Here is a 14,443-nt window from a genome sequence, read left to right as displayed (position 1 = left end):
GGAATGGAAAGGGAAACAAAATTTCTTGGGTTTTTCACCCAAAAGAGAGGCTGAGAGTTGATTACGATGGTTTTATTATTTTGATAATTACAAAATCCTGGATTGCCTAGTGTGGGAGGGGACCATAAGGCTCATCCCATTCCAACCTAGGGACGCCTCCCACTGTCCCAGAGTGTCCCAGGGTCCAGCCTGGCCTTGGGCACTGCCAGGGATCCAGGGGCAGCCACAGCTGCTCTGGCAATTCCAGCCCAGCCAGGAATTCCCAGTTCCCAATCTCCCACCCATCCCTGCCCTCTGGCACTGGCAGCCATTCCCTGGCTCCTGTCCCTCCATCCCTTGTCCCCAGTCCCTCTCCAGCTCTCCTGGAGCCCCTCCAGGTCCTGCCAGGGGCTCTGGGCTCTGCCTGGAGCCTTCTCCTCTCCAGGAGAACATTCCAAGCCTGTCTCCAGAGCAGCTCCAGCCCTGGGAGCATCTCCTTGGATTCCTCTGGATCACTCCAGCAGCTCCACGTCCTGTTCTGTCCCCAGAGCTGGGCCAGCTCTGCAGGTGAGGTCTCACCTGAGCAGGGCAGAGGGGCAGATTTCCCCCCCCTTTCCCTTTTTGCCTGTACTCTGGGACGATTCCACATCACTGTGATATTTTATGAAAAATCCCTTTGTTGGGATTTCTTCTCCTGGGAAGCTGGGAAGCTTCAGCTTCTCCATGTTTTGCTCTTGTGGAATGTGATTTGAAGGATTGTTTACCCAGCATGCTAATTGTTTTTAATTGATGGCCAATCACAGCCAGCTGTGTCAGATTTTCTGAGTCTCTTCATGGGTTTTTATTATCATTCCTTTCCAGCCTTCTGATGCCTCCTTGCTCTTTCTTTAGTATAGTTTTTCTATATAATTTCTTTTAATATAATATAGTATCATAAAGTAATGAATCAGCCTTCTGAGAACTTGGAGTCAGATTCTCATCTCTCACCTCACAACACCACAACAATCCCAGAATCCAGTCAGTGAGAGGAGACACTTGGAAAACTGGGCCAATCCAAAGGAATTCCTTAAATATGATCAGATTTTTCCATTCAATCAGGGAACATCAGCCACTTGTTCCAGCACCCGTGGGGACAGAAACAGAGCAAACCTGCCCATCCTCATCCACAGAAATGTCGGGAAAATGAACTTCCCAAACCCCAAATCTCGATGGAGATTTTTCTCCCTGAGAGTTCTCATCCTCCTCGTCGCTCATTAGAATTGCTCAGCCTGAGCACGAGATTAAATTTGCTGTATTTATGATAATTATGCAATTAGACATAATTAGACTAATTATCCCAACCAATGAGGAAAATATATAAATTTTTTATAAATCTCTGCGAGCTCGGGACAGGATCCAGAATTCCATTGGGAGTTCAGCCCAAGTTCAACCTGGAGCTAAGGAGGGAATGCTGGGATGAAGCTGCCCTGAGCTTCCAGAACTCAGTGCCTTTGGCAGCCTGGATCAGGCCCTTCCCTATTCCAGAAAAACCTCCTAAAGCAGGACTTTGATCCTTAGGAGCAGCCTTTCCAAGGCTTGTTTTTAATCCCATCATTTCCATGGGCTTGCTTGTCCACAGAAGCCATTTAAATCCTAATATTCCCAAAATCTCTCCACAATTTCAAGGACTGTTTCTTTTCTTTCCTGCTCAGCTGTATTTTTTTGGATGGATTTATTTTCTTCCCAGCTTTGTACATTCATTTTCTCAAATTTCCTTATTTTTCCTAGACATTCCTGGGCAGTTTATCCATGACCATGTCTTCCTAAGGATGTGCCTTCCCAGGCCCTTCCCAATTCCAGAAAAACCTCCTAAAGCAGGAATTTGATCCTTAGGAGCGGCTTTTCCAAGGCTTGGCCTTGCAATGGGCTTCATTTTAATTCCATCATTTCCATGGGATTGGTTGTCCATAGAAACCACTTAAATCCCAATATTCCCAAAGTCTCTCCAAGACTTCAAGGACAGTTTCTTTTCTTCCTGCTCACCTGTATTTTTTATATGGATTTTTTTTTTTTTTGCCAGTTTTGTACATTCATTTTCTCAAACTTCCATATTTTTCCTAGACATTCCTGGGAAGTTAATCCACTGATATTGTTAAAAATAATTCCATGTGTTCCTAAGGCTGTGCCAGCATTAGAATTGTTGGGTGTATCTGGACACCAGAAAATGAAATTTTCCCACATTTTTCTTTTGGAACTTTGCAGAGAGAATCTCACATTTCCCATTTCCCTATTTTCTGCTTTCCATTTTTGAAAGAATTTGACATTCCGTATCCCTTTCAGCTCCCTGCTCCATCCCTGCTCCCTGGCTAAAAAGAGAATCCATCAACTCCTCATTTTTAAAGGAAAACAGGAGGAATTTTGTACCTTGGGATTTTTTCTTCATGGGAATTGTACCTTATAATAAATCCTGAAAAATTTGCGACTTGAGATTCAAATCGATCAAACCAATTTCCCTCTGACTTTCCAGTGCTGATATTCCCTGTATCCTTTGGAAATCCTCTGGGGGAGGATCTCGAAGCCTTTAGGCAGAATCCCTGGAAAAGCTGTTTCCATTTTGTGGAATCTCTTGGGAATTTACTCCTTTTTTTAGGGTCATCCCTTCTGGATCAGTCGGGTTGTGTCTTGTGTGGGGTTTTTTCAGGGTCTTCCATGGCAGGAAGGAAATGGTGAATCTGACTCCATGTTCTTAGCAGGTTAATTTATTATTTTATGGTATTATATTGTATTAAAGAATGCTATAGTAAAACTGTGCTAAAGAATAGAGAAAGGATACAGACAGAAGGTTTGACAAGGTACTAAAGAAAAACTCCTGACTCTCCAGAGTCCTGACACAGCCTGACTGGGATTGTTCATTAAGCCAAAACAATTCACATGTTGGATAAACAATCTCTAAACCACATTCCAAAGCAGCAAAACAGGGAGAAGTAAATGGGATAATATTGTTTTCCTTTTTCTCTGAGGCTCTCAGCTTCCCAGGAGAAGAAATCCTGGTGAAGGGATTTTTCAGAAAATACGACAGCGACGCTTGTGGGTGTAACATCAGGGTCAATCCCAAGAAACGCACTTGGGAATGCTGGAGGAGGATGGAAATCCCAGATCCATATCCATTTTTTCTCTGCCTCTGCCCCTTCCTAAAGCTCTCTCCTCCTTTTCCAGGGAGAAACCAAGATCCTGAAGCTGAAGAATCTGCGACCTCAGGACTACGCCAACTACAGCTGCATCGCCTCGGTGCGGAATGTCTGCAGCATCCCGGATAAAATGGTGTCCTTCCGCCTCTCCAACAAAACTGGTGAGCCCCAGCAGCACCTCCTGGCCTGGCTGCACTCAGCTCCAGAATCTGGGGCTCTTTCAGGGAATCCTGGAATGGTTTGGGTGGGAAGAACCTTGAAGTCCATCGTATTCCCGCCCCTGCCATGAGCAGGGACAGCCTCCATTATCCCAGGGTGATCCAAGCCCCAGTGTCCAGCCTGGCCTTGGGCACTGCCAGGGATCCAGGGGCAGCCACAGCTGTTCTGGCAATTCCAGTCCAGCCTCTCCCAGCCATGAATTCCTTCCTGATATCCCATCTAAATCTTCCCTCTTCCAGCTAAAGCCATTCTCCCTTGTCCTGGTCATTCCAGCCAGGATTTCCTTCCCAATATCCCACCCAAATCTCCCCTTTTCTACCTAAAAGCATTCCCTGGCTCCTGTCCCTCTGTCCTTGTCCCCACTCCCTCTCCAGCTCTCCTGGAGCCCCTTCAGGCCCTGGAAGAGGCTCTGAGCTCTTCCTGGAGCCTTCTCCTCTCCAGGGGAACATTCCCAATTATCCTGTTTCCACTGCAGAGGTGCATTTTTGAACAATTCTGGCTCCTGGGAGGTGACTCCTGCACAGAATTCCTGGAATTGCCTCATCCTTGGATCCAATTCCCTTCTTTCCAGCTCTCCCAGTTCCCATCCTTCCTGGTTTTCAGCTCTTTCCTGTGGGTTTAGTTAAACCCCAGCCCTTTTTTCCCCCTAAAATGCGAGGATTTGATCAATTCCTGAACCTGGATGGCAACAACAGCAACTTCTTCTGTCCCCTCCAGGCCCTGTCAGGGGTTCTGAGCTCTGCCTGGAGCCTTCCCTTCTCCAGAGGAACATTCCCAGCTCTCCCAGCCTGGCTCCAGAGCAGAGGGGCTCCATGGAGCAGCTCCATCACCTCTGGAATCCCTCCAATCGTTCCTTGTCTTCCCTGTGCTCTTGCAACTTTAGAATTTTTATTCCACAAAATATTTCATGGGAAAACCCCAACCTTTCTCTGCTCTGGCATTGATTTCAGGGATTGATTTGACCTTTTCCTGCATCGACCTAAACATCAATTCCTTCATTGATTCCAACCAAAATGTTTCCTTTCGGATTTAATTGTTCCGAGTGGAAATATCCAAGGGGTTGTGTTGAAATCCTTTTGTGGGAAGGTCTCTAAGCCTTTAAGTAGAATCCATGGAAAAATTGTTTCTATTTTGTGGAATTTGTCGTGAATTTATTCTGGTTTTTGGGCTCATCCCTCATGGATCCATCAGTTGTGTCTCTCTCTCTCATTGTGGCTGTAACTCCGGGGTCAATCCCAAGAAATGCACTCGGGAATGCTGGGGAAGGATGGAAATCCCAGATTTTACCTCTCCTAAAGGCTCTGTGTCCAGGATAAGCATAGGATGTGTCTGAAATGGTTTCTGAACCTCCCACCAAAGAGCCAAACTGAGCTTGGCTCTCTGACCGATCAGGAATTTGAGGGGAATCTGCAATTCCACAGCAAGTGTTGGAACATTTGGAGACTTCAGGTTAGATTAGGGATTAGCCTTAATAATTTGTGTTTGAGGCCCTGGAATCAGGGAGAAAATAAACACAAAATTAAAATGCTGAGTGTGGCTGGGAACAACAAGGAATTTTATTTGCTCTTCCATATTTCCCATCATTCTCCTCCTCAGGGTTTTATTCCAAGGAGTTGCCTCCAGCTTTTTTGGAGCTGCTGATTGGACAGCAGACCTGTGGTTTCCCACTGCTGTCCACAACCCTTGAGAGCAGCTCCACCAGGAATTATGGTCTGCTCAGAAGACATCCAAGAAAATGAGTTGGAAGGCTTTAATTTACACTCCCATAAATTTTTCCAGGGGAAAAAAACAAACCTCCTGAAGTGAGGTTTGTCCCTCATGAGCAGCTCTGGTTTCCTGGCAGGAGAAGCCTTTCCATGGGAGGTGGGGTTGGGAGCTGGGAGCAGCCCCTGACCCTCATCCACCTTCATCCATGACGAGAGTGTGTGGGAATGGATCCTGCTCCCATTTTTCCTTGGAACAACTTTGCTGTTGGAGCCAAGACATCTCAGTTTGTGTTGAGCCTCATCTTCAAAAAAATTTCTGTTCCTGCACTTGGGGAACATCAAACTCTCATTGCCTGAGCCCAGGATGGGTGATCCTGGGGCAATTTTGCCAGAAGAAGGAATTATTGCCATCTTACACATGCCATGGTTATCTGGGGAGAAAATTATCTTTTTTGGAGTAATTTCCCAAATATAGCAGCCTGGAAAATAACAAGGATTCCCTCTTTTCCATGAGGAATTTGGTCACAATCACCAAGGGCAGGATTAGATGTGAAAAGTGATGAATGCAGGAGCTCGTTAAGGACAGGGCCTGAGGTGGGGGTGACTCGAAACCAAAACTTTGCTTATTTAATAAAACTTCACCTCACAGAAGTTCTTCAGTTGAACTTCACCTGGTGTAACTCGGGAGAAATTAGAGAAATTGTAAATCCGGAGGAATCCAGGATAAATCCAAAGTAATGAAAATCAGAGAAGCTGAAGCTGTTTCAGTCCTGTCCTGTCCATAGGCTTTAATTGGAAGCTGGAGGGATGGGATGGAGAGCCAGGAACACCTGAGAGGTGCAAAGATGTCCCAGTTGCCACTGCTGTGGCTCTGAGTGTCTTTAATTCAGCTGCACTTGGTGGGGTCAGAATGGGGGGATTTGGCTGTTCTGCATTTGATGGAATCATGGAATGGTTTGAATTGGATCTTAAATCCCATCAAGTTCCAGCCCTTTTCCATGGGCAGGGACACCTCCCACTGTCCCAGGGTGTCCCAGTGTCCATGGCAGGGACACCTCCCACTGTCCCAGGGTGTCCCAGTGTCCATGGCAGGGACACCTCCCACTGTCCCAGGGTGTCCCAGTGTCCATGGCAGGGACACCTCCCACTGCCCCAGGGTGTCCCAGTGTCCAGCCTGGCCTTGGGCACTGCCAGGGATCCAGGGGCAGCCACAGCTGCTCTGGCAATCCCAGCCCAGCCAGGAATTCCCAGTTCCCAATCTCCCACCCATCCCTCCCTCTGGCACTGGCAGCCATTCCCTGGCTCCTGTCCCTCTGTCCTTGTCCCCAGTCCCTCTCCAGCTCTCCTGGAGCCCCTCCAGGCCCTGCCAGGGGCTCTGAGCTCTGCCTGGAACCTTCTCCTCTCCAGGGGAACATTCCCAGCTCTCCCAGCCTGGCTCCAGAGGGGCTCCAGCCCTTGGAGCAGCTCTGTTGCCTCCTCTGGATCACTCCAGGAAATCCCCAGCTTTCTTGTGCTGGGAATTCCAGAGCTGGAATTTCCCAGGTGGAGTCCAAGGACAGGACAGGGGGACAATCCCCTCCCTCCAGCTGTTCCACGAGACCCTGGATCCTCAGCCCCCTCCTCCGATGCTGTGACCTCACTTTGCAGGCAAAAATATTTCTTTTTTCCAGCACAGACCAGTTTAAAACACAAAACCAACCCCAAAACCAAAAGTGGCTGCTGGGAGTGGAGCAGCTGAGGCCACCCCAGCGGTGTCACCGTGCACAGGCCAAAGCCCAAGGTGACAATTTAAAACAACAAATGGAAGCAGAAGGTAGAGGGGCTTGTTGAGACTGATTTTGTGTCTAAAGGCAGCAATTAATCTGCAAATTTCTTTTCTCAGTAGATTAGAAATTTGAAGGGAAGCACTCCCATGGCAGGGGTGGGATGGGGTTTAAGGCCCATCCATCCCAAACTATTCCATGAGTTTGGGATTCTCTCTGCCTTCACCTGGACCATGCTTTGCTCAGGTTTCTGTGAGCAGCAGCAAATTCCTCCTGGTGCAGAATTCCCTGCATCTGCTGCTCCAAGCCCAGCTCAGCTGAGTGTCAAAGAGGGATTACTGACAGCTGATGGTGTCACCAGTTTTCATGGGAGGCACTAAAAAAAGGGAATTTTAGCCCCAGCTCCTGCTGAATGGCACGTGGAGCGCTCCGAGCTAAGAATAACCTGAATGGAGCTTTTCAAGAGCGTTCATTGTTTCAAAATGCCAGAGAAAAAGCAGGATATTTACCCAGAAAACCACGGGAATTCTGGGCTCCTCAGAATAGCTCCTGTAATATGATTGAGGAAAAGCAAATCAGGCTTTTATCTCGCTCCACAAAGCAGCTTGGGTGGCACTGATTCATTTGGAAATGATATTACTTTGTCTATTAGCAGCCAGCTTCATGCAGGTGATCATTAATCCATAAATTAAGGCTGAGTTTTGGCAGCTTCCAGGAGAAAATAAACCAGCCCAGGAACTTTTCCCGAGCAAGATGAGTCTTTCAATCCGTGATTTTTCAGCTGCCTGCCACAGCTCATTGAAATCACAGCTGAAGCTGCTGCTCTGTCTGGGGCATGTGGTGGGAGACAAATTAAAAAGGGCTTAATTCACTTTTAATCCCTCGATTAGGCTGAAGCCTGTCACGATAAACTCGCTTTGTTTCCCGTCAGTCAGACAATGCAGCGCAAAGGGAATTATGGAAGGTGGAAAAAATATTTCTCTTCACATTTCCTGGCATTGTTGGGGGGAGGTGAGTGGGATCTGCATGAAAGGGGCTGGAAATCCTGAGGGTGCTCCAAGCTGAGCACTGCAGGTGGATGATTTTATGGAGTCCTGGAATGGTTGGGGGTGGAAGGAGATTAAATCCCACCCAGTGCCACCCCTCTATGGGCAGGGACATCTTCCACTGTCCCAGGCTGCTCCAAACCCCATCCAACCTGGCCTTGGGCACTGCCAGGGACCCAGGGGCAGCCACAGCTTTTCCAGGACAATTCCTTAGCAAAAAGGAATAGTAGGAAATAAAGCTGGAAAGGATCCCAAGGGATTCCCCCAGTCCTGTTTTTTATCAGGTCTAAACCTGGCCCCACCAACCCCATTATCCTGGCTGGTTTTGGCTCCCTGCAGGGCTGACAGGGAATCTGGTCCTGGCATGGAATGAGGAATTGTCCTTTTTCCCTTGGCAGTTGGAATGTGGGTGTCTTGTCTCAGGAAGGGTTGAGGGAGCTGGGAAGGGGCTGGAGAATCCCTGAGGAGCTGGGAAGGGGCTGGAGAATTCCTGAGGAGCTGGGAAGGGGCTGGAGAATCCCTGAGGAGCTGGGAAGGGGCTGGAGAATCCCTGAGGAGCTGGGAAGGGGCTGGAGAATCCCTGAGGAGCTGGGAAGGGGCTGGAGAATCCCTGAGGAGCTGGGCAGGGGCTCAGGCTGGAGCAAAGGAGGCTCAGGGGGCCCTTGTGGCTCTGCACAGCTCCTGGCAGGAGGGGACAGCCGGGGGGTCGGGCTCCCATTTTCCCTGTAAAAAGCTCCAGGATCAGAGGAAATGACCTCAAGTGTCACCCAGAGAGGCTCAGGTTGGATATTGGGAAAATTCCTTCATGGGAAAGGTTCCCTGGCCCTGGCACAGCTGCCCAGGGAGGTTTGGAGTGCCCATCCCTGGAGGGATTTAAATCCCTGTGGATGTGGCACTTGGAGACAGGGTCAGTGGTGGCCTTGCCCAGGCTGGTTTGATGTCTTAGAGGCGTTTTCCAACCCTAACAATTCCATGGCGGTAGAAAGAACATTTCCTTTATTCCCTGGGGGTCACACCATGCCAGTGTCCCCAGGTCCTGCTGATCTCCTTGGAGAAGCTGAGCCCTGTGGGAATGCAGAGCTCTCCACATTCCCAGCCCCACAAACAGCAGGTCCCACCAGAGCTGCTTCCCTGCATTCCCAACAAATTCCCTTTTCCTACATCCCTGGACCCCAGTTCCCTTGCTGATGTTTGTTCCTGTGTCCTCCAGAAGCCTGAGGGTGCCTCCTTGGCAGCTCCTCATTAGCCAGCCATCCCTAATCCACTAATTAGGACGTTGCTGTTGCAGCAGGGCTGGGCTGAGGTGTCTGGAGCTGTTCAGGCAGAGCTGAACTCGGGGAATTGAGGAACAACTCATCCCTTCTATTTTTGGAAAGCAGGAATTGTGCTCTAGGGGCTCTTAGATCCACGACCTCAGCTTGCAGGCCTGACTTTGGTGTGGCTGGGATGGATTTAATCCTGCATGGATTTAATCCTGCGTGGATTTAAATTCAGCAGGGAATTCAGCAGGGAAGGGGCAATGCCACGATGGGTTTAAGCTGCCAAAGGGAGGAGCCCACTTCCCTCAGCACCTTTGGATCAAATCCCCACTGTTGGGAAGGATGAAAGTTTGACAAGAAAGTCTCACAGATGTGTGTGCCTGGCAGAAAGATTTTTGAATGTGGAGTCTGAAGAAGGAATAGAGATGGAAGCAAGTTTTGGTACAGAAGAAAAGAATTGCTGAGCCAGCCTTGCTGGCTAACCAAGGAGGCAAAGGCTGTGTGAGTTAGAAGGGGTTTTATGGCTCAGAGCAAAGGATAAACCCAGCCCAAACAAGAAGATGTTTTTACCAAGCAGGAAGAGAGCACAGGCAAACAAGGCAGCAAATGTGGCAAGCAGAAAAAAGGTCTCAGAATTTCCCAGTGCAAGAAAACTGAAAAACAACTTGTGGCTGAAGCTGCAATGTGCTGACTGTGAGTGACTGGAGAGCAGCCCCATGAATGTGGCACTGACAGGAGCTGGGATGGGCTGGAGGTAACAGTGAAGGGATGGATTGGCTCTGCTGTGGGAAGGTGCTCAGCAAAGAAAAGTCAATCATGCACTGGAACCTAAACTAAGGGTCTGCAGGGCTGCCTGCAGCTGGAGCTGACAGCTGTGGGCACAGCTCTGTCACCCACGGCCCTGGGCTGCTGGGACACCTTGGATGGAATAAACTGCATTGGGAAGAGCCCCTGGAGCCCCACATCCCTCATTCAGGCTCTTACACCCCACGGAATGAATCCCTCCAGGGTGAGAGCTGGGAGATTTTGCAGCCTGTCCCAAGTGGAAGCAGCAAGGAAGCACTTGGGAAGCTGAGATCCTCCTCCCTTCCTCCTGCTGGAATCCTCAACGCCACTGCTGGGTCTGAGGGGCAGCACCAGCCCACCCACGAGGCAGCAAAGGGCTGGGAAAGGGAGAGGAAGAGCACCCAGGAGAAAAGGTGTCAGAACCCAGGAGATTCCTCGGACTTGAGTCCCTGCAAGGGGCTCAGAGACCCTGGCACAGAGCCCAGGACCCCTGTGCCTTTGATCTTGACCCATGGGAAAAATCACCAACCTTATATGAGGATCTGCAAGGCATGAAAGTTTGAGTAGAATGACAGTGAGTTTGTCACAGGGTGAGAATGTAGAATTTTGGGGTTTTAGAATGGGGGTTCAGGAGGAAAGATGGAGGAATTTGGGCATGTCCTGTCCTTCTTCCTTCTTCTTCCTGGCCTCCATCCTCTGCTGTGATGGTGGCACTTCTGGATTGGTTTAAGGTAGAAGCTCACTGTCTGACACAGGTGATGGGCATTGGGAAGTTTTGGTAAATATTGTACATGTAGTTTTAGTATAAAAGGATTACACCAGTGTGCCCCTGTCTGACCTGCTGGACAGACCCCAGCAGGCCAGGGAAAGAATTTTACAAATAAGAAGCAATAAACAACCTTGAGAATAAGAACAGAAGAATCCTGACTCCCTCTTTGACAGCAGGGCTGGGAAAAGAGACCTGCACACATCTGGGGTCACTCTGAGCAGCTGAAATCCTGAGAAAAAGGAGCACAAAGATGTGAGTCAGCAGAGCTGCAGCCCCCCGGCTGGAAAAGCAGAGGGATTCTGGAAAAGTTAGAGGAAGGGGGAAAAGGGAAATTCCAGTGAGGAATGGGATAGGGATACCTGGATTGACATGTGTGGATGTATGGCAACATATAAACACTGAGCTCAGCTGAAAAACCTTCATAAATGTGATTTGTAGTTGTATTTGTTTGCAGTTTTTGATTTTAAGGGAAGGCTCTTCCCCCAGAGGGTGCTGGCACTGCCCAGGCTCCCCAGGGAATGGGCACAGCCCCGAGGCTGCCAGAGCTCCAGGAGCTGCCAGGGATGCCCAGGGTGGGATTGCTGGGGGGTCTGGGCAGGGACAGGGCTCTGTCATCCTTGTGGATCTTTCCCACTCAGGATATTCCAATTTACAATTCTCTGATCATTCCATTCTTTATTTCTATCCTGTAAGTCCCCTCTCTGCTCCCTGAACCTCAGAATTTTCCATTTTTGACAGGGTGCCCGGACAAAACGATCTTGCTCTTGCCTCAACTTTAAGCCTCTTTATTTCAGGGACAGGCTCAGGGCAGACTGAAAAATAGGATTTTTTTTTTTTTTTCCTTTTTAATCCCTGACAGGAGCAGTGACTGCTCAGGGACCCCAGAGGGAGGTTCAGGGACACAGACAAGGGTGGCTCTGGCCATCAAGGGACACCTGCCCTGGGTGGGGGGAGCCACCCCTTTTCCCCAGAACAGATCCAGGTATTTTACCAGCTGGAAATCTCTCCTGTGTGCCAGGGAAAACCCTAAATCCTGCCATGACATGAGGGGTTGGGATTAGATCATCTCTGAGGTCTCTTCCGACCCAAACCATTCCATGAGGAACCATTCCATGATGATCCTAAAGCACTTGCAATGCTTAAAGCTGCTTTGGGAATATTTTACCTCAGTTATTCCATGTATCAAGTCAAAAAAAGGACACAAATCTGAAAGATCTGGAATTTGAGAGGCTTCTCTTTATTTCTTCTTGACCTGGAAGTGCTGGAAATTTAAAGGCAGTGAAAAGGAAATAGGAAAAAAGAGAAAGTAAAAAAAAAAAAAAATTATGAGATGTAAGATAAATATGTTTTATTTGCCTAAACACAGATTTTTAGAACTAGAACTGTTCTAGAACTTCAGAACTGTTTAGCTGAAGAATTTTCTCCTCTCTTCACGTGGTGTGCAACTTCCACTGGGATCTCTGTAGCAGCAGAGGAATAAACACAGAAAAAATGTAAAAAAGGTTTTCATCACTTGTTCAGTTTTAGGATTTTTTTCTTTTATTTCCCCCGGGTTTATATTTTTTGGGGGGTAATTTGAGTTTTTTGAAAGCCTGATGATGAAAAGTAAGCACCTGCCCTATTGCAGGGTGGGCAACAAATAGTTTATTTTTGCCCTGTAAAATAACAGTGAAAAACTGAAGAAGGGGAGATTTAAGTTGGATTCATGGAAGGAATTCCTGGCTGGGAGGGTGAGGAGGGGCTGGGATGGAATTCCCAGAGCAGCTGTGGCTGCCCCTGGATCCCTGGCAGTGCCCAAGGCCAGGCTGGACACTGGGACACCCTGGGACAGTGGGAGGTGTCCCTGCCATAGGGTGGAACCAGATGAGTTTTAAGCTCCCTCCCAATCCCAATTCTGTGTTTTTCTGATGCTAACTCAAAATCTGGGCATTCCACCCCACTCTTGTTTGAACTTTCTGGAGTAAATAGTTACAGGAATGCTGCTTCCAGCCTGGCAGGGAGCTCAAACCCTTCCTCTCTGAGCCCTGCGTGTCTTGTTAGGAATATTGGCTTTGTGTTCCTGCAAGAAATGCTGGCTGTAAATGAAATGGATGCACACACAGCAATGGATATAAAAATATAATTCAATTATGTTCTATTACTTCGGTTCTGCCTTTCAAATAATGCCCCAAACTGGAGGAAATAATGTCCTTTCATTTCCATTCATCACAGCTGAGAGCCTTGTCAAGGACATGACTTGCTGCCTGTACTTTGATATTGCTATTAAATTATTGGGTTTCTTCTGCATTTCCAGTAATCCCTAAAGCCAATTGTGACATTTCCTCAATTCCATACATCCAGCCTAAATACCTCTATTTGTCTCACTGTAATTATGACACGTTGGCAGTGGATTTTTTCAGGCTGCTCCGAGAATGACAGATGGATTTTCCTCCCCCTCATCCCAGGCAGCAGCAGAGACTCCACCCCTTCAAATTCCCTCAACATCTTCATCTGATCCTTGAATAAATCCCAAAATGGTTTGGGTTGATTGGGACCTTCAGGATTATCCCATTCCATTCCTGCAGGGCAGGGAAACCTTCCACTCTCCCAGGTTGCTCATCCAACCTGGAACATTCCAAGGATGGAGCAACCACATCTTCTCTGGTCCAAAGTGCTTGGCCTTAATTAGTCTGGTTAATTAAGAGTGTTAACAATGACTAAATGAGAGCTTGGTTTGTGCTCTGTCTGAGAAAGTCTTGCCCCAGTCATTTATCAAGCCCAGGGTGTGTTTCCTGCTGGTTTGGGATCATCCCATTACACTCCTGTCAGGGCAGGGACACCTTGCTAACTGGATCAGGCTGCTCCAAACCCCATCCAGCCTGGAACATTCCGAGGATGGAGCAGCCACAGCTTCTCTGGTCCAAGTGCTTGGCAGGCTGTTCTAATTAAGCGTGTTAACGATGACTTGAGGAGTGCTTGGTTTGTGCTCAGTCTGAGAAAGCCTTGCCCCAGTCATTTATCAAGCCCAGGGTGTTTCCTGCTGGTTTAGCACCTTGTGAGGACTGGGCTATGTTGGAGCCATTAATTATTAATTTCCTAATCAATCTCCATCCATCTGCCACCGGTGCTTGGCTTGCCTTTAACACGAGGCCACAAAAATGGATGTAATTCCCATTTAAACTCCTGGTAGTGCCTGGAGCAGCAGGGCTGGGCCTTGTGACCCACCATAATTCCAAGAGCACTTTGTCACCGGTGCCGTTGGCTCCCCAGGCAGCTCTGAAATCCCGGGATGTGATGCTGGGGAAGATAAAACAGGAAAGCCTTATAAATATGATTGCCTGGCAAAAGATTTTGAGGATATGGAAACTCTAAGTGAGATTGAAATGAAAGCAGCTTTGAGATACCTCAGTTACTGAACAGCTGGAAAAAAATGGTGTGGCCAGCTGAAGGTGATCCCCTTTGGATGGAACAACACCCTCTGCTTGCAGACAGCTCCAAGGGGCAGAGCAGACCCTGCCAGCTTGGCAGAAGGGGCCCACAGAGGAGTTTTTAGGGTTTAAAATGGAACACAGCATGGGAATGTAATGATTCCTATAGGCTGTGTGTAAATGCTGTAGGATTTGTGTATTGTACCAGATTGGTTAGTGAGAATCAGAATACTCAGCACAGAAGATGATTCATGGTATTGTAACAGGAACTTCAGTCTCTTTTTACTCTTCCTTATTCTCTCATCCTCTTTACCACGCTTCTCAGAATCTCTGCTGGTCACA

General features: G+C 48.2%; 1 protein-coding gene across 2 annotated transcripts in view; it reads left to right on the top strand.

The window, feature by feature from the left end:
• The window catches only part of MDGA2 (MAM domain containing glycosylphosphatidylinositol anchor 2), a gene marked incomplete at both ends in the record, with an annotated part of 211,291 nt that overhangs the window by 98,109 nt on the left and 98,739 nt on the right, over positions 1–14,443 (top strand). For both annotated transcript variants that reach the window (XM_084207384.1, XM_084207383.1), the window contains one exon: positions 3,175–3,307. In XM_084207384.1, coding sequence (XP_084063510.1) covers positions 3,175–3,307 — 133 coding nt within the window. The remainder of the gene's footprint in view (positions 1–3,174; positions 3,308–14,443) is intronic.

The sequence above is a fragment of the Fringilla coelebs genome (assembly GCF_963513975.1).
Source record: "Fringilla coelebs genome assembly, chromosome: 6".
Taxonomy (NCBI): Eukaryota; Metazoa; Chordata; class Aves; order Passeriformes; family Fringillidae; genus Fringilla; species Fringilla coelebs.
Note: the sequence above shows the minus strand (reverse complement) of the source record. Positions and strands in the feature narration are given on the sequence as shown.